Below are 17,680 nucleotides of genomic sequence, written 5' to 3'. Positions count from 1 at the left end.
CAGATCTCAGCCTCCACTGGCACCCAGCTTAGGCCCAGCTGGGACCAGCTGCTTGTCTTGAGCCATTGTGGCACTTCGGGTTTTGTGTTCGGTGGTGAACTTCTTGAAAAAGTTAGGTTTGTTTTGGAGAATAAAGCATCTTAAAGATTTTTTAAACTGGGATTTGTTTTGAATTGGATACAGAGGGGGAAAAAGTTCATCCCGTGTTGAATGCAAATAAAAGTATTCCCAGTTTGGAGGTATTTATAAAAATGCCTCTCTAAATATATCCCCTCTCAAAGCAGTTAAGATTTTAGACTAAAGAAAAACGGCCTTCAGATGCAAACAGCCAGTCATGGTGGCTAATGCCTGTAATCCTAACCAGTAAGGAGGCTGAGGTAGGAGGATCATGTGGGAGAGGTCAGCACGAGGTACCTGTGGAGAACGTCTCAATCAACCATCAGCAAATAAAATACACAGGGGATGCCTTCCATATTTGCAAATTACAACCATGAGAAACATGTAGACATTCATTTCTTCTGTTTTTTATTATGAGTCTCATCTTTTTATTTATATATATTTTTTTGCCAGTCTTGGGACTGGAACTCAGGGCCTAGGCACTGTCCTTTTGCTCAAGGCTAGCACTCTATGACTTGAGCTGCAGTGTTACTTGTAGCTTTTTCTGTTTATGTGGTAATGGGGAATTGAACCCAGGGCTTCAAGCACACTAGGCAAGCACTCTACCACTCAGCCACCTTCTCAGCCCATGTTTGGTTTATTTCAAAACTTTAAATACTTTTGGTGCTGGGAAGGTGGCTCAGTGGTAGAGTGCTTGCCTTGCATGCATGAGGCCCTGGGTTCAAATCCTCAGCACCACATAAGCAGAAAAAGCTGGAAGTGGCACTGTGGCTCAAGTGGTAGAGCGCTCACCTTGAGCTGAAGAGCTGAGGAACAGCGCCCAGGCCCAGAATTCAAGCCCCACAACTGACAAAAAAAAAACCCAAAAAACAAAATTTTAAATATTTTTATGGATGTGGGGTTGGGAAGGTGGCTCAGTGGCATTGTCTTGCATGCATGAGGCCCTGGGTTCGACTCCTCAGCACCACATAAGCAGAAAAAGCCAGAAGTGTCGCTGTGGCTCAAGTAGTAGAGCTCTAGCTTTGAGCTGAAGAGCTGAGGACAGTGCCCAGGCCGAGTTCAGGTCCCACGACGACCAAAAAAAGTACACAACTGGGGCTGGGAAGGTGGCTCAGTGGTAGAGTGCTTGCCTTGCATGCATGAGGCCCTGGGTTCGATTCCTCAGCACCACATAAGCAGAAAAAAGCTGGAAGTGGTGCTGTGGCTCAAATGGTAGAGCACTAGCCTTAAGCTGAAGAGCTGAGGGACAGTGCCCAGGCCCAGAGTTCGGGCCCACGACTGGCAAAAAAAAAAAAAAAAAAAAAGTACACAACTATATCTCCATCTATATCTGTTATCTATACGGATGTTACAAGAAAGCAAGTGAAGTGGCTTAAATCTGCTCAGGCTCCTTGGCCATGGAACAAAGTCACGTTTAAACATATACGCCACAGATTGGTTATCTAAACTCATAGGACATGAACCAAATACCCAGGCAGCTTCTGAGTGCACTGGTAACCTCAATGAGAACACGTAAGCTCCGAGTTCTCTGGAGGTTTAGACAAACAGGGAGCCATCGCGTCACGGGTGAGGAACCGTTCATAATCCTGAGTAACTTCCTTTTTTGGCACTTGAACTCAGGGCTGCCCGCTCATTTGTCTTTTTCACTCAAGGCTCTATCACTTGAGCCATGCCTCCATTTCCCATGTTTTGGTGGTACACTGGAGCTGAGTCTCACTGACTTTGCTGCCTGAGGCTATGAACCATGATCCTCAGATCTCAGCCTACTGAGTAGCTAGGATGACAGGCCTGAGCCATCTGTGCCCAGCAATGAGTGACTTTGGTCGTAGGTTATATTAAATGGAAAACGGTTTTCAAAGCTGGATACCAGAAGAATGAACCATGTATATACACTGTGTAAACCCAACAGATGTTGATTATACTCATTTGCCCCTGTATGTTAGAAATTAAAAGTTGGAGGCAGGTAGGTGAGGTGTTTAGTGCTAAGTACTCCTGAACCTAAGCCTCTATCCCCAAATGCTATGTCATGAAGCCATGTCCTCAGTATTGTCATTATATCTAAGAAAGTAAATGTATTGCTTCTGTTCCTATCTCTCCTTTGTTGAAGCGAGCTAGAGTACTGTTGGTGTTAGGTTTTCTTCTGTGCATGCTAGGCCAACTCAGCCCTGTTTTAGCTCTTCAATTTTTCTCTTAATCTAGAATCTCCTCCCCTTCATAGAAATGGCAGCCCAGCCAGATCTGTTATAGAATATCACACACTGTGCATCTGTCTCCTGTCTTGGCTGTTGCTATCAACTCCTCATGAAGCATTCCCCTCCTTCCCCCCCCCCACCACCCCCGGTCTAATGTGGAGAATGGTCCTGGGGCACCTTCGTGCAGCTCTGTCAGTGTGATCTCTGCCTGGACAGTTGTCTCCAGAGCGGCTGAACTTGCCACGCATGGAGCTCAATCTTTGGGACGATGCAGGAAAACCCTATGAGGCTAGAAGCTAGCAGCCCTGACATGTCCCCGCCTCTGGAGACCTGCTGGCACACTGTCTACCCCGGCAGGACCCACTACGAGCAGTCAGGCCTGCTTTGCTGACCAAGCCGCACTCCCCAAGTTACAAAGATTACGTGAATGAGCAGAGAAGTACTGCAATGTTTATTAAGGGATTTGCTTTTGAAAAAGGAGTCATCTATGACAACAGTGGAGATGTTTCCACCTCACCCCCGTTCGCAGTTGGTTTTGTGGTGCTGGTGTTCGAACCTTTGGTCTTGTGCAGAAAGAGGCAGGCCAGTGCTAGTCACAGCCCCGCCCTGCAGTCAGACAGGTCGCAGAAACAGGAGCGAGCAGGCCTGGGTAACAAGTATGCAGATACCATTTATTTGGTCCATAAGTACAGAATATTTGTTATTTGAGTTTTACAAAACATCAAATATAAATAACCTGAAACTGTTAACGATACACAAAAACTGGCTCCTGGCAGACATACTAGGCAGTACAAACTGAAAATCTGAGCAAATGAACATTGTTTTACACCAATATACAGAGTGCCAGTTAACATTTAAAAACAAGTGTCAATGCATAGCACTTAATACTTCTTCCGAAGCTGTATCAGGTTAAGAGTATGAAAATGATCACATATCTAGGCTAAAAATAAGTCTTCTTCTAGCCAAAAATAAAAGCATAATATTTATAACCAGGTATCAACTTGACTAAGCCACAATATTTTTAACCTGTTACATGATACCTAAGGGTATTTACAGTACAAAGGCGACATGCACTGTGCGGTTCTGTTCCAATGACTTTGAAACTATATTCCTACTTTCCATAGAGCATACTGCAAGGTTTCTAAAGTTCTAGCAAAACGAAGGCTTTCAAAGGGAGCAGAATGTTGCTGCAAGTTGATGTTTCCCCTTTGCAACAGAGGACGAAGCGACCCACCTGGCTGTGCCCAGATGAACGTAGGAAGGCAACTGCTCAGTCTAAGGCGATGACATCATCCAGCTCTTCCGCTGTCTCTACCCGGGACCTCTTTGTGCACACTTTCTCCTCATCCAGCTTCCGCTTGCGGGTTCTCTCCTCACCAGTGCCGGTGTTATTGGAAGAACCTTCCTCGTCGGAATCAACAATGAGCACATCATCTTGCTCTTGTGCTTATGGCAGAATAAAAAGGGGGGAAATGGTGAACAGGACCCCGCCAGGACTTCACTGGATGGAGCGCTAGCTTGGGCTCGGTGCTGGTGCCTCGTGCCTGTAAAGCTAGTTACTCAAGAAGGCTCAGATCTGAGGACTGACATTTGAAGTCAGCTAGGCCAAACCAATCTTGAGACCAGCAAAAAGCTGGAAGTGGTGTGGCTCAAGTGGTAGAGTGCCAGCTGAGCAGGAGGACACCATAACAAACAAGGGCTGCTCCTGGGCCACGTGCCCATCCTCTACACCTCTCCGCTGTTTGGGGAGGGGGCGGGAGGGAGGCATTCACCTCTGCTGTCTCAACAAGGAGTGGTTGTCAGAGGCGCTTGTGCGCTTCCCTGAGTCTCCTCTACCCTCTCCTGTCAGGCGGGCACACCCCACTGCAGCCACAGGGACAACAGCAACAGCAGCACTTACAAGCCGAGCACTGTGCACACAACAACTCATTTAATCATCACAACAACCCTATAAAAAAGATGACGTTAGTATCTGCTTTCCAGAAAGAGATACTGAGACACAGAGACTGACTTCCCAAGTCCTACAGTAGTGGATGATGAAAACAGGGTTCAAGTTGGAGGGCTCCAAGTTTTTCCTCCTAACCTGATGGCAGGGGTGGTTTTTATCTGCCTGTTTGCTTCAACCAAAAGAGCAGAGCTGCCTACCTTACCGCTATGGCGCTGGAAACGTCTTATCAGTGTGGGAGCAGCGAATGTCTTCCATTATGACTTCTCAAAACCTTTTTTTGGTCAGTCTTGGCTTCAGAATTTAGGGCCTGGGAGCTGGACATGAGCTTTTATGCTCAAAGCTAGCACTCTACCACTTTGAGCCACAGAGCCACTTCTGGTTTTCTAGTGGTGGTACACTGGAGATGAGTCTCATGGACTTTCCTGCCTGGGCTAACTTCTAACTGTGATACTCAGATCTCAGCCTCCTCAGTAGCTAGGATTATAGGCATGAGCCACCAACGCCTGGCACCTGAGGAACTTTCTTATAGGACAGCTATGACTTATTTAGAGGGCCACACTTTCCCAGCATTCCCAAGATGCTCAGGAACACAGAAGCAAACGTGTTACAAGGAGCGCTGGGCAGCACACCCCCGTGCCAGTCAACATACCCCCCCCCACGCACGACGTGCAGATGTACTGACTTGGAGTGCCTATCCCACATACAGAAATCACTCACAGGCCATTGCCATTTGGAGAGAGGAAGAACACAAAGGTTTGTCTCCCCATGTAAAATGTCCTCAGCATTCCCTAAGTCAAAGCTCCATCACAAAGTCAGCACTAACCCCGAGACCCCCTCCATGTTTTGGGTCTTGCATGTTACCAGCAAGGTGGGGGGCTGACACCATGGCTCACCTGTGGAGGTAGAGGGCTGGGCGCCATCGTCGCTGCCATTGGTGATGCTCTTGGCAGCATCTTCGGCTGGCTTGGGGCCCACTTTTTCTGGGGCATCACCCACAACTTCAAAGTCAACATCCTTTCCTAGGTCTTCGCTGCAAGAGAGCCACACCGTAAACCAGAACCCACTCAATACCACACTGCTGGTGCAGCACGCACCACACACACATCAATTTTGGTGACCATCCAAAGGTCTAATTCAAACAGCGAACACTGAGTGCCAAGCTGTGCACCCGTGTCATGTCTCAGCCTGTGCCCGAATACCCAGCACTGTGCCCTATCACCTCGCATGGCCACAGCGGTCTGGCGCTCGAGGGGCTGGAGATGTGGCTTCTGGACATGAGTTCCCAAGAACACGCACCAAAGTCAAACAAAATAGGTGCATGTCTTAAGGGGAGCTGTTCCCAGAGAGTGAAAAAGCATGATAATCCCCCACCTACTTGGTCTCCTCTTCTGTACTGTGATGTCCGTTCTTCCACTGCCAGCGACCCCATGTCCCAGCCTCAAGATCTGAACCCTCGTCCAGTCTTTCATGTCACTTTTTGCCTTTTACAAACCAGGTACAATATGGAATACTCCCTGAACAACCACACAAACGCCACCTAGCCACAAAGATGACACACCAGGACCAGTGCTGGTCTTTCATGACATCAACACACGGGCAAAGAACCTTTCCATGCCGTGTCATATGTTATGTGAATATTCTGCAGTCTGGTGCAGAGAACTGTCTTGTGGTCTGTGAAGTCGGGTATGACTCTGACTGGGGCCCCACCTCTGGGTCTACCTTTAAGGAACCCAGTGCTGTAGTCTCCCACCAACAGTGGCGCCGAGGGGAGGAAAACGGCCTTCCTCCACCTCATCCTAACTGCACTTGGACCCCAGCCACAAGCTCCCACCTGTGCAGGATGTTGATGAACAATGTGTAGTCCTGGAGGAAGTCGTCTGCTTGAAGGCGGCTGCCATTTCGAATTCCAAATTCGGACAGCTTTTTGTGGTTATTAGCTAGGAAATGCAGAAAGAACGTGAATATTTCAGTTATGTGTGCCTAGTCCAGGTGTGGCCATTTAAAAAAGCCACTGTGACCATTAAAAAAGCTGGGCGCTGGTGGCTCACGCCTGTAATCCTAGCTACTCAGGAGGCGGCTGAGATCTGAGGATTGAGGTTCAAAGCCAGCCCGGGCAGCAAAGTCTGTGGAATTCTTATCTCTAATAAACCACCAGAAAACCGGAAGTGACGCTGTAGCTCAAGTGGTAGAGCGCTAGCCTTGAGTTGAAGAGCTGAGGGACAGTGCTCAGGCCCCACGACTGACCAAAAAAAAAAAAAAAAAGCCACTGTTAGGGCTAAATTGTGTCCCTCCAAAATTCTTATTTTGAATCCTAAACCCCTGGTAGGTGAGATGTGCCTGTTTATTTGGAGATCTGCATCCTAAGGGGGTGAGTAAAAATGAGCCCTTAAGGGCAGGCTTTCATCCAACTCACAAGAGACACTGGGGATACATGTCCCGGAGGGTGTGTGTGTGTGTGGGGGGGGAATGTGTGTCCCCGTGGGGAAGGCCGTGCGTGTGAACACAGCAGGACTGCACAAAGGCCTCGGGAGAAAGCTGACCTCCAGCATCTCTCATACTTGACTTGCAGCTTCCAGAATGGTGAGACAATCAACTCTAGTTGAAGCCTCAGGTATCCCATGGAGGATATCCTCATGAAAGCTCAAGAGATTCTTGATCCGTTTCCATTTTTTACATTAAATTTCAAAAGAGCTGATGAAAACCAAGGGGTGAGGGTATCAGACACAAACCCTTAACTGTTTTACTCTGGGGTAAAGACAGCTGTCTTAACAGTGCTTGCATAAACTAGCACTCAGTCAATAGATGACCTTCAGTTACATGTGACCTAATATTCCCAACCATTACTGAACAACAGCTACCACCAAACAAGAGTCCTGACACTAAGTCTGAGATTCATCAAGGGCAGGGTAGGGTTGCAGCTCAGTGGTAGAAGAGTGGCTGGCTAGCATGTGGGAGGCTCCAGGTTTGATTCCCAGCACAGAGAGGGAGGGAGACAAAGACAAGACAAAGTTGAACCTCCAAATCCTCATCAGGATCTGGGGAAGAACAGTGGATAAACCACCACTGAGCACATAGGTCATGGGCAAATTAAAGTGGACCCTCCAACCTGCACAAGTAATAATAGCACACTGGCAAAACCTGGATGTGCAGAGCCCAACTTGGGAGCTTGGAGCACAGGAGGCAACTTTTTTTTTTTTTGGTTGGTCGTAAGACTTGAAGTCAGGGCCCAGGTGCTATCCCTGAGCTCTTTGGCTCAAAGCTAGCACTTTACCACTTGAGCCACAGCTCCACTTCTAGTTTTCTAGTAGTTTACTGGAGACAAGTCTCACAGACTTTCCTGGCTGGGCTGGCATCAAATTGTGACCCTTAGATCTCTGTCTCCCGAGTAACTAGAATGACAGGTATGAGCCACCATTGCATGGCTACAGGAGAAAACAGTCTGATCAGACTGACTAGTATCATCTAAAGGTAAAGAGGGGCTGGGAAGGTGGCTCAGTGATAGAGTGCTTGCCTTGCATGCATGAAGCCCTGGGGTTCGATTCCTCAGCACCACATAAGCAAAAAGAAAAAAACTGGAAGTGGTGCTGTGGCTCAAGTGGTAGAGTGCTAGCCTTGAGCTGAAGAGCTGAGGGACAGCGTCCAGGCCGAGTTCAGGCCCCACAACTGGACCACTCCACCCCCCCCCCAAAAAAAAAAGAAGGTAAAGAAACTTCAACAGAAGCTTTTACCAAATGCACTCACACTCACAAAAGGATCACCTATTTGAATGTTCTGTTGGTCTGGCAAGGGGGACTGAACCATGGCTTTTGGATCTGCATAAGACATTGTGACCCAAGGGGGACTGAACCCATGGCTTTTGGATCTGTATAAGACATTGTGAGCCAGGCAGAGGACAACCCAGACCAACACCAACCCATCCCTGTGATACCAAGCACTACGCAGACAATGGAGGCATAGACCCACAGCCCATCTGAGTCAGAGGGTAAATGAAGGCCAGCATACCTTCAGTCTCCCCCTCTTCTGAAGATATCAAGATCGTTCCTTTGCCATCTTCAATTTGGACATCTGGTGCCACCATAGCAAATTTTTCTTTCACGATCTACAAGGGGAAAATATGGCAGTATTAATAGAGGCAATTTAAAGTCCGCAAAAAACAAGCAAAAGAATTATTTTCTGTAAAGGTTACAATTTCCCCTTTGCTCAAGGAAAGGAACCGAGTTATTTCTTTAAGATTGCTGGGGGATTTCACTTCCTTCCATCCTCACACTTGACCACAGGGGCAAATCGGATTGAACAAGGGATCCCGTAGTCCTTAATGGCTTGTTACTTATTTTCCTTACAGAATCAGAATAGGGCCACACACTAGACCACTTACTCTCAGTCTATACCAGCTCTGGGATGGAAGATGCATTTAGAACTCAGATTGATCCCATCCCTCCCCATTGCTGTCTGTTTTTAAATCCCAACATGTATTTATCAATTCTGTCAACTCCCACCTGCTCCTCAAAAACAGGATCTTTCCACAGACCCACTACCGAGGAGGAGTCCTGAGAGATGTTAGCTGTAAAGTCAAAGTGATCGTTACCTGGGAAAGTGAGTGGGATATCCACACTCTGGTGTTAGCCTGCCCAAACCTGCTGCTTCTGTGACTAAGCTGTGAGTGCGAGTCAGTGTGCCCTGCACAGCCACTTCTGGAAGAAAGGCCAGTCACTATCGAGGGGCCCATTCCCCCATCTTGGAACATTTGTGACAATTAGAGGAATAACCTCAGTGACTTGGAAATTGGGACATAACAAGCTTCCCAGCTTTCTCCCTTCACTGGGAGAAAAAGGAAGGGGTGACACTGTTCAAAAAGAAACGTACTCAGTCGGGCGCTAGTGGCTCATGCCTGTAATCCTAGCTACTCTGGAGGCTGAGATCTGAGGATCATGGTTCAAAGCCAGCCCAGGCAGGAAAGTCCGTGAGACTCTTATCTCCAATAAACCACCAGAAAACCGCAAGTGGCGCTATGGCTCAAGTGGTAAAGCGCTCACCTTGAGCTGCAGAGTGCAGGGACAGCGCCCAAGCCCAGAGTTCAAGCCCCATGACCAACCGAAACAAAAACTCAATACCTGACCTACTCCAAGTTACCCATGCCCCCACCCCTTTTGGGGGATCATGGGGCTTGAATTCTGGGCCTGGGCGCTGTCCCTCAGCTCTTCAGCTCAAGGAGAGGACTCTACCATTTGAGACAACAGCGCCACTTCTGGTTTTCTGGTGGTTCATTGGAGAAAAGAGTCTCATACTTTCCTGCCCAGGCTGGCTTTGAACTGTGATCCTCAGATCTCAGCCTCCTGATTAGCTAGGATTATAGGCACGAGCCAGTGGTGCCCTAACCCTTTAATACAAAGCTACCAACTGTACTTGCACTTTACTAGTAAGGAGACATTGCCACCCGAAGAGTGAATGCTCACTGTACCAGTAGGGTCATTTAAGGACATCCTGAACGTATCAATACTACCCAATTGACCCCCTACTTAGGAAACAAGAGCAGAACCTATGCCTGGACATTGTGTCACTCACCCCTGTGGAACCTCTTCCACACAGATACACTCATGTCTTTCTCAAGCAGGAAAGACAGAAAGAGAACCAGACAAGCCAGTGAGAAGATGCACGCCGGGGGACGTCAATGCAGGCCCTACGGCTCTGTGAAGGAATGAGCCGTGGTGGCCCTGGCACCCACCTTGTCCTGTAAGGTGAGGACGGTCACTTTGTGGACATTGAGGCGGACCGTCACCTCGGGCTTGCTGGCACACACGTAACAATTAGGATTCGGTGGGTCCAGCGCACAAGGCACCAGGAGCTTCTTCCTTGGGTTTGGTTGCTTATTCAAAAAAATCTTCAGGTGGAAAAAAAAAATCAGCATCACAAATAAGTGTTCACAATCACAGTATACCAATCTGAAATCTTGTCACTTATATATACCCAGGTAAAAGTGACACCAACAGTCCCCTCTAGATGGCAAAGATCATGATCTTTTTCAGAGTCTGGTTTTCCAACCTTCTTTTTCAGTAAGCTCCAAGGACAAGGCTGGGCTCCCATAAGCCTCTCCTCCTCTGTGCATGCCTTCTTCCTTCATACAGTTTCTGGGGCCGTCTGTGTTCATGCTCAACATCCAGCCAGCCTCTCCACAAGACCAATACTCACTCTGGCAATTAATGATAATGCTCGCATAGATGTCAGCCACCAAAGGGACTTTCTTTCCAAAGCTTCTGGTGGTAACTACAATAATATTTATATTCATCGGTGGCGGGCAGAGCGGAAGTACTGGCTCTCAGCTGACAGTACTCTTTGTAGGGACAAGCTGTGCAGGGTTTTACTGTCTGGGTAGACTTACTGACACACTTATTTATTTAAGCTTGGGGAAATCTACAGAACCCCTGTTATACTGGAGACACAAAATGAAGATTTGATCTCAACTTCCTGTGGTCTCCTGGCATTTCTTCTATTTGTGTTTAATCTTGTTAAAGTTCAGCAAACTTTGTTAACCAAACCAGCAAAAAACAAAAAACAGAAAGGCAGAGATAATTCAGCAACCCATAAGAAAGATAATACATGGATGCTAGGTGTGGTGGCACAGGCTGTGAGCACCATCGATATGGAAGTAGTAGACAGGATAATGTAGTCTGAAGTAGGTATGAGATGCCTCCCACCACAAAAGGTAAGATCCTACCTGAAAACTAAAACAGCAAATGTGCTTTCTTAAACGCGTGAGGTAAGTGCAACTTTTTTTTTTTCATTTTTCACACTTTTAGTTAAGAAAAAAAATCTATAGAGTATGTTTTCATTTTTAATATATTTCTGATCAGTTCTGGGTCTTAATATGTCCTTGAGCTTTTTCCCAAAGCTAACACTCTACCCATTTTTTTTTTTGGGGTCCGGTCGTGGGGCCTCAACTCTGGGCCTGGGCGCTGTCCCTCAGCTCTTCAGCTCAAGGCTAGCGCTCTACCACTTGAGCCACAGTGCCACTTCCGGCTTTTTTTTCTGCTTATGTGGTGTTGAGGAATTGAACCCAGGGCCTCAGGCATGCAAGGCAAGCGCTCTACCACTGAGCCAACTTCCCAGCCCAACACTCTACCCATTTTGAGCCACAGCTTCACTTCTGGCTTTTTGGTAATTCACTGGAGATAAAGAATCTCAACTTTCTTTGCTTTGAACCAGAATCCTCAGATCTCAGCCTCCTAAATAGTCAGTCAGCACCAATTACAAGGTGTAAGCTACCTGGCAATGTTCTTCTTACAAATTTATAAGAATACTCACGGTTCTACACTGATCAATTTTTCCAGATAAAATCTTCAATCCTTCCAACACTATCAATCCAGCAATGACTGCATTGGTGGTAGCGATGGCAGGAATAATGTTCCCGGCCATTGCTGGGGGGGGGGGGGGTGGAGGAAAAGATGGAACATTATTTAGCTGTTAAGAAAGAAAAAAAAGCGCTAAGGTTTGATGATATGAATGAAGTTCAAGACTTACATTTTATATCAAATCTGCTTTTCATGTTCATGCTGAAAATATGCATCCGGAGGTTTGCAGCTGAAGTGACAAAATCCATGGCAGACGGGTCATCCTGCAAGCACGTGAAGCAGTTAGGCAGCTTCCCACAAACTCACTCAGCCTCTTACTTTCATGCGATCACAACACTGCGGACAGTCAGGGCACACCAGTGGGTCTCGAGGGAGAAACGGTCAGGGAAGGGCTACTTACAGGAAGTAGCCTGGGGGTGATAAGACATGTAGGAGACAGGGGCTCATTAGCTTCTAGGGTCAGAAATATACTATTAACAAGAAATTAAAATAAAACACATCTGCCGGGCGCTGGTGGCTCCCGCTACCTGTAATCCTAGCTACTCAGGAGGCTGAGATCTGAGGATCTCGGTTCAAAGCCAGCCCGGGACAGGAGAGACCGTGAGACTCCTATCTCCAATAAACCACCAGAAAACCGGAAGTGGCGCTGTAGCTCAAGTGGTAGAGCGCTAGCCTTGAGCTGAAGAGCTGAGGAGCTGAGGGACAGCGCCCAGGCCCAGAGTTCAAGCCCCACGGCCGACCAAAAAAACAAAAAACACATCTAACTGTAGAGTAGCATTAAGTATTACTTTCCTTTACTGGTGCTGATAGCTCATACCTGTAATCCTAGTTACTCAGGAGTCTGAGATCTGAGGATAGCAGTTCAAAGCTAACTATGGTTAGAGTGTAAGACTCCTCTAAACTATCAAAAAAGCAGGAAGTAGAGCTGTGTGGCTCAAGTGGTAGAGCCAGCCTTGGGCAAAAAAACCGAGTAGCCAACTACTCAGGAGACTGAGATCTGAGGATCATGGCTCAAAGCCAACCCAGGAAGAAAAGTCCCTGACTCTTATCTCCAATTAACCACCAGAAAACTGGAAGTGGTGGTGCTATGGCTTAAGTGATAAAGTGCTCGCCTTGAGCTGAATAGCTCAGAGACAGTGCCCAGGCTCAGGGTTCAAGCCTCATGACAAAAAACAAAACAAAACAAAAAATAACTCAGGCCCTAAGTTCAAGCCCCAGGACTGGCACCAAAACAAAACACCAAAAATACAAGAACAATCATAGGCTAGGTGTATTTCCGTAGTTGAGCATATGACTTGCACACTCAATCCCCAACATGTGGGAGGAAAAGGGCAGGGACGAGTTTGTTATTTTGAAGGTCCAGTCAGTCAGGTCAATGAGCTACTATCTCCAAAAGGAAAGCCAAGAGAGAGAGAGAGAGAGAGAGAGAGAGAGAGAGAGAGAGACAGAGAGAGAGAGAGAGAGAGAGAGACAGAGAGAGACACAGACAGAGTGTGTGTGTGTGTTTTGCTGGTCATGGGGCCTGAACTCTGGGCCTGGGCGCTGTCCCTCAGCTCTTCAGCTCCAGGCAAGTGCTCTACCAATTGAGCCATAGCACTACATCTGGCTTTTTCTGCGTATGTGGTGCTGAGGAATCGAACCCAGGGCCTCATGCAAGCATGCATGCAAGCACTCTACCACTGAGCCAACTTCCCAGGCCCTACCAGTGTGTTTTTAAGATCGCTTCAAGTATTTTCCTAAATCAGTTGAAACTTTCAAAAACTCAATTGAACAAAACTATACCCAGCTGGGTGCACGTGGCTCACGCCTGTAATCCTAGCTACTCAGGAGGCTGAGATCTGAGTGTCATGGTTCAAAGCTAGCCCAGGCAGGAAAGTTCATGAGACTCTTATCTCCACCAGAAAACCGAAGTGGCACTGTGGTTCAAGTGTTAGAGCACTTGCTGTGAGCTGAGGAGCTGAAGAACAGAGCTCAGGCCCAGAGTTCAAGCCCCTCAACTGGCCAAAAACAACAAGAAAAAACTATACCACAGAACTCGAACACAAAATGAAGTCTCAGGTTATTGCTAAACTCAAGTGTGGATAACTGACACACTGAACACCTAAGTAATTGGCACACACTTTCAAACAAACCTTATCCCATATGAGCTCTGCTCCGTCCCCCTTCTCTGCTAAAAGCACTCTTAAGGTCTCTATGCTCTTGGAGAAAAGACTTGCATAGCTCTTTACATCTAGAACTTGCTGGTCTTTGAGACCTAACTGGGGTTCATTTTGTTGATCTGAGGCATTAGTTTCTTCTCCTAAAATTAAAAAAAAAAAGCAATTAAAAGTCATTGGCCAGTAAGGAAAAAAACATGAAAACATTACTATTAAAATAAGTGTAAAGTGTACTATTAAAGTAAGTGTAGAAGAAACTGTCCAGGTTGAGATGGGAAAGTGCAGGACCCCATATGACTACTGAGAGCTTGGGTAAAAATTAGCAGGATGCTAAAAATCAGGCCCAGTACAGTTAGTGCCCAAGAAGTGCCTGTAGGCTCCCGGTTGCCCAGCAAGTTGGGAACTGCTCCAAAGGGGCATCTCCAGTCTCCTGTGACCTTTCAATCCCAATGTGATTGGCTCTTCTGCTCTAGAAGACTTTAAGTGAAGGAATTTCCAGCTTAGGTGTCTCAAGGACTAAAATGCACACCTTACCTTGACTTTGTACTTCCGCCCAGTCCAAGGGAACTGGAGGTTTCCTCTTCCGCCAAAGCTTGTCCATTGACAACAGATACCGGATATCGTCCTTAAAAAGCTTTAAAAGGAAAGATAAATCTCAAGAACCCTACAAGCTCAGGCTGGAAAAAAAAATGCTTAAAATTAAACTGACATAACTATTACACTACGAAATCTCATTTAACGACACTTCCCACGCCAGTCAAGTAACAATTTTTAACTTTTTTTTTTTTTTTGCTGCTCCTGGGGCTTGAACTCACGTATCTCCCAGCCTTTGTGCTCAAGGCTAGCATTCTATCACTTGAGCCACAGACCCACTTGCAGCTTTTTTCTGAGTAGGTTACTAGAGGTAACAGTTTCAGAGACTTTTCTCCCAGGACTAGCCTGAACCCTGCTCCTCAAATCTGAGTCTCCTGAGCAGGTAGGATTACAGGCCTGAGCCACTGATGCCCAGCAATTTTTATTGTAGAAGTGGCTAGACACTGATGCACCAAGCCTGCAATCCTAGCTACTCAGGAGGCTGATGTCTGAGGACCATGGTTAAATGCTAGCCTAGGCAGGAAAGTTCGCCAAACTCTTTTGTTGTTGTTGTTTTCTGTTGGTTGTGGGCCTGAACTCTGGGCCTGGGCGCTGTCCCTCAGCTCTTCAGCTCAAGGCTAGAGCTCTACCACTTGAGCCACCGTGCCACTTCCGGCTTTTTCTGCTTATGTGGTGCTGAGGAATCAAACCCATGGCCTCATGCATGCAAGGCAAGCACTCTACCACTGAGCCACCTTCTCAGCCCCTCTCCAAACTCTTTTATCTCCAATTAACCACCTAAACCCAGGAAATGGAGCTATGGCTCAAAGTGGTAGAGCAGTAGACTTTAGCGCAAAAGTTCAGAGATGGTGCCCAGGCCCTGAGTTCAAGCTCCATGACAGGAAGGAAAAAAAAAAAAAGCAGTAGAACTGGGTGCCAATGGCTCATTCCTGTATTTCTAGCTACTTGGGAGGTGGAGATGTGTGGATTGAGGCTTAAAGTCAGCCAAGGATGGACAATGGAACACCAATTTCCAACGAAACACCAAAAAGCCCAAAGAGGAGCTGTGGCTCAAGTGGTAGAACAGTAGTGTTGAACAAAAACGCTCAGGAAAAGCTCGCAGGACCTGAGTTTAAGCCCGAGAACAGGAACACCCACAAAAAAGCAAAAGTACCCTAGAGAAAGAGAGGTAAGGCACCTTTAAACTACTGATTTGGGAGCTGGGAAGGTGGCTCAGTGGTAGAGCGCTTGCCTTGCATGCCTGAGGCCCTGGGTTCCATTCCTCAGCACCACATAAGCAAAAAGAAAAAAGCCAGAAGTGGTGCTGTGGCTCAAGTGGTAGAGCGTTAGCCTTGAGCTGAAGAGCTGAGGGACAGCATCCAGGCTCAGAGTTCAGGCCCCACGACTGGACCCCCCCCCCCAAAAAAAAACTATTGATTTGCCCTGAATTACCTTACAAAAAGCCTCTCCCAAACTCCATAATCCATTATGAAGTAGAACTATATAAATGAAGGAGTTCCACAAACACATATCAAGAACTGAATACAATCACTATACTCAGCAATATAAGAGAGCAGTATCTCAGGGTTTGTGGTTACAGGCCAAAAAAAGAGACACACATTCTCAACATGCTCAGTTTCTTTAGTGCTCTGAGTTTTCAACTATGTGAACTATTTGAAATGTGCCTTCTTCTTCCAAAAAAAAAAAAAAAAAGCAGAAATGACATACCAGAAATCTCGAGAAACACCAATAATTATTGTAAAACCACAAGTTTGTAGACTAAGATATCATCACATAAAAATATGTGATAAGGTTTCAGGTGATAGTTATCTTAAGTGTCTGCAAAGTGGTCTAGTTCTCTAGAAATATCGAGCAGAAGATAGTATACAGTGGTGTAGAGCAACTCAGGAGGTTCAGAATATGCCAATCAAACTGGAAGGGGAAGATGTGTGCAGGGAGGAGACTACAAGGTGAGAATAGCAGGAAGCAAAGGTGGGTATGTGGAAATGAGGGAAGGAAAGCTGACAAGACAGCAGCCACCTACCAAGAGAGGTGCTCAAATTCCCAAGCCTGCTCTGACCTGACTACCTGTGTCCTGCTCTGGGATGTCACTAGCACAAACCTACAAAAAGACCCGTCATTCAATTTTGTACCCTATGATCCATGCACAGTTGGACTATAAACCTAGCTGGGGAGGAAGTGCAGTAGCAGGACACTGATCTAGCATTTGCGGGGTTCCTCAGTCTGAGCTAGGAAGCAGCGAAGGGGAATCCAACCTTGGTGAAAAGTTTCACTGGATCATATCCTGTGGACTTTGCCCATTCCTTAGTGGAGATGCGTTTAATGTCACCATCTTCATTGGAGTCTCGGGCTCTGGCTTCGGCTTCTGTTGGTTCCCCTGCAAAATAAACATTTGTTTTCAGTGTAGAATGAAGCTTTCACTGACCTGCAGGAGGAAGGGTTCACTCACAAAGCCCCCTATGAGCCACACCTTCTGCAATGAAGGACAAAGGGAAAGAAAGCTAGCTAGTTCCCATGGCTCACCCTGTGATCCTAGCTACTCAAGAGGCTGCAATCTGAGGATTGGGGGTAGAGAGCAGGGGAGTTCTTGAGATTCTTGTCTCTAACTAATAGGAAAAAGCTGGAAGTGGCGCTGGAGTTCAAGTGTTATACTTGAGTCAAAGAAACTCAGGGAGAGTACTCAGGCCCTGAGTTCAAGCCCCAGGACTGACCAAAAAATAAAAAAGAGAGAGAGAAAAGGCCTGTAGTCATCTTTCCCTGTCTCAAGCTCTGAAGGTCACATATGAACCAGCTCAAAGCAGTCTTGCTAGCAGAATCAAGACCAGCTCTCAGCTCGAATTGATTAGATTTGTGAAACTTTGATTCATCTTGATTTCCTTACTTGTAAAACAGAACAACCCGAAATGGATGCATTTTTAGAGAAATACAAGTTGCCCAAACTGAGCAAAGAAGAAGTTAACGAATTAAATAAGCCAATATCCTATAACGAGATACAGGAAGCTATCAAAAGTCTTCCAACAAAAAAAAGCCCAGGATTAGATGGATTCACAGCAGAATTCTATAAGACCTTTAAACAAGAACTAATACCCATACTCCTCAAGCTCTTCAGAGAAACAGAGAAGGAGGGAGCTATCCCAAACTCATTCTACGAAGCCAGTATCACACTCATCCCCAAACCAGGCAAAGACCCAACCAAAACGGAGAATTACAGGCCAATATCCTTGATGCACACAGATGCAAAGATCCTTAACAAGATTCTAGCTAACAGAATCCAGAAACACATAAAAAAAATTATACACTATGACCAGGTAGGCTTCATCCCAGAGA

General features: G+C 46.6%; 1 protein-coding gene across 1 annotated transcript; it reads right to left on the bottom strand.

Annotated features, from left to right (window-relative positions):
* Positions 1–2,741: 2,741 nt before the first annotated feature.
* Uba2 (ubiquitin-like modifier activating enzyme 2) lies at positions 2,742–16,690 on the bottom strand. The gene is made up of 11 exons (XM_013026341.1): positions 16,609–16,690; positions 14,294–14,393; positions 13,736–13,902; positions 11,773–11,866; positions 11,557–11,669; positions 9,980–10,135; positions 8,260–8,356; positions 6,089–6,194; positions 5,151–5,287; positions 3,544–3,755; positions 2,742–2,954 (listed from the first exon to the last, which is right to left on the bottom strand). Exons 2-10 carry the CDS (start codon positions 14,358–14,360, stop codon positions 3,580–3,582), a joined length of 1,113 nt encoding a protein of 370 aa, XP_012881795.1. The 5' UTR covers positions 14,361–14,393; positions 16,609–16,690; the 3' UTR covers positions 2,742–2,954; positions 3,544–3,579.
* Between the last annotated feature and the right edge of the window lie 990 nt (positions 16,691–17,680).

Source organism: Dipodomys ordii, unplaced genomic scaffold (genome assembly GCF_000151885.1).
Source record: "Dipodomys ordii isolate 6190 unplaced genomic scaffold, Dord_2.0 Scaffold92, whole genome shotgun sequence".
Classification (NCBI taxonomy): domain Eukaryota; kingdom Metazoa; phylum Chordata; class Mammalia; order Rodentia; family Heteromyidae; genus Dipodomys; species Dipodomys ordii.
Note: the sequence above shows the minus strand (reverse complement) of the source record. Positions and strands in the feature narration are given on the sequence as shown.

Coding starts and splice junctions, on each gene's coding strand:
- Uba2 (XM_013026341.1), bottom strand. CDS start 14,360: ATGGACAAGCTTTGGCGGAAGAGGAAACCTCCAGTTCCCTTGGACTGG. Junction 13,903..14,293: donor GGCGGAAGTACAAAGTCAAG/GTAAGGTGTGCA, acceptor TTTTAATTTTAG/GAGAAGAAACTAATGCCTCA. Junction 11,867..13,735: donor CAGAGCTCATATGGGATAAG/GTTTGTTTGAAA, acceptor ACGTGCTTGCAG/GATGACCCGTCTGCCATGGA.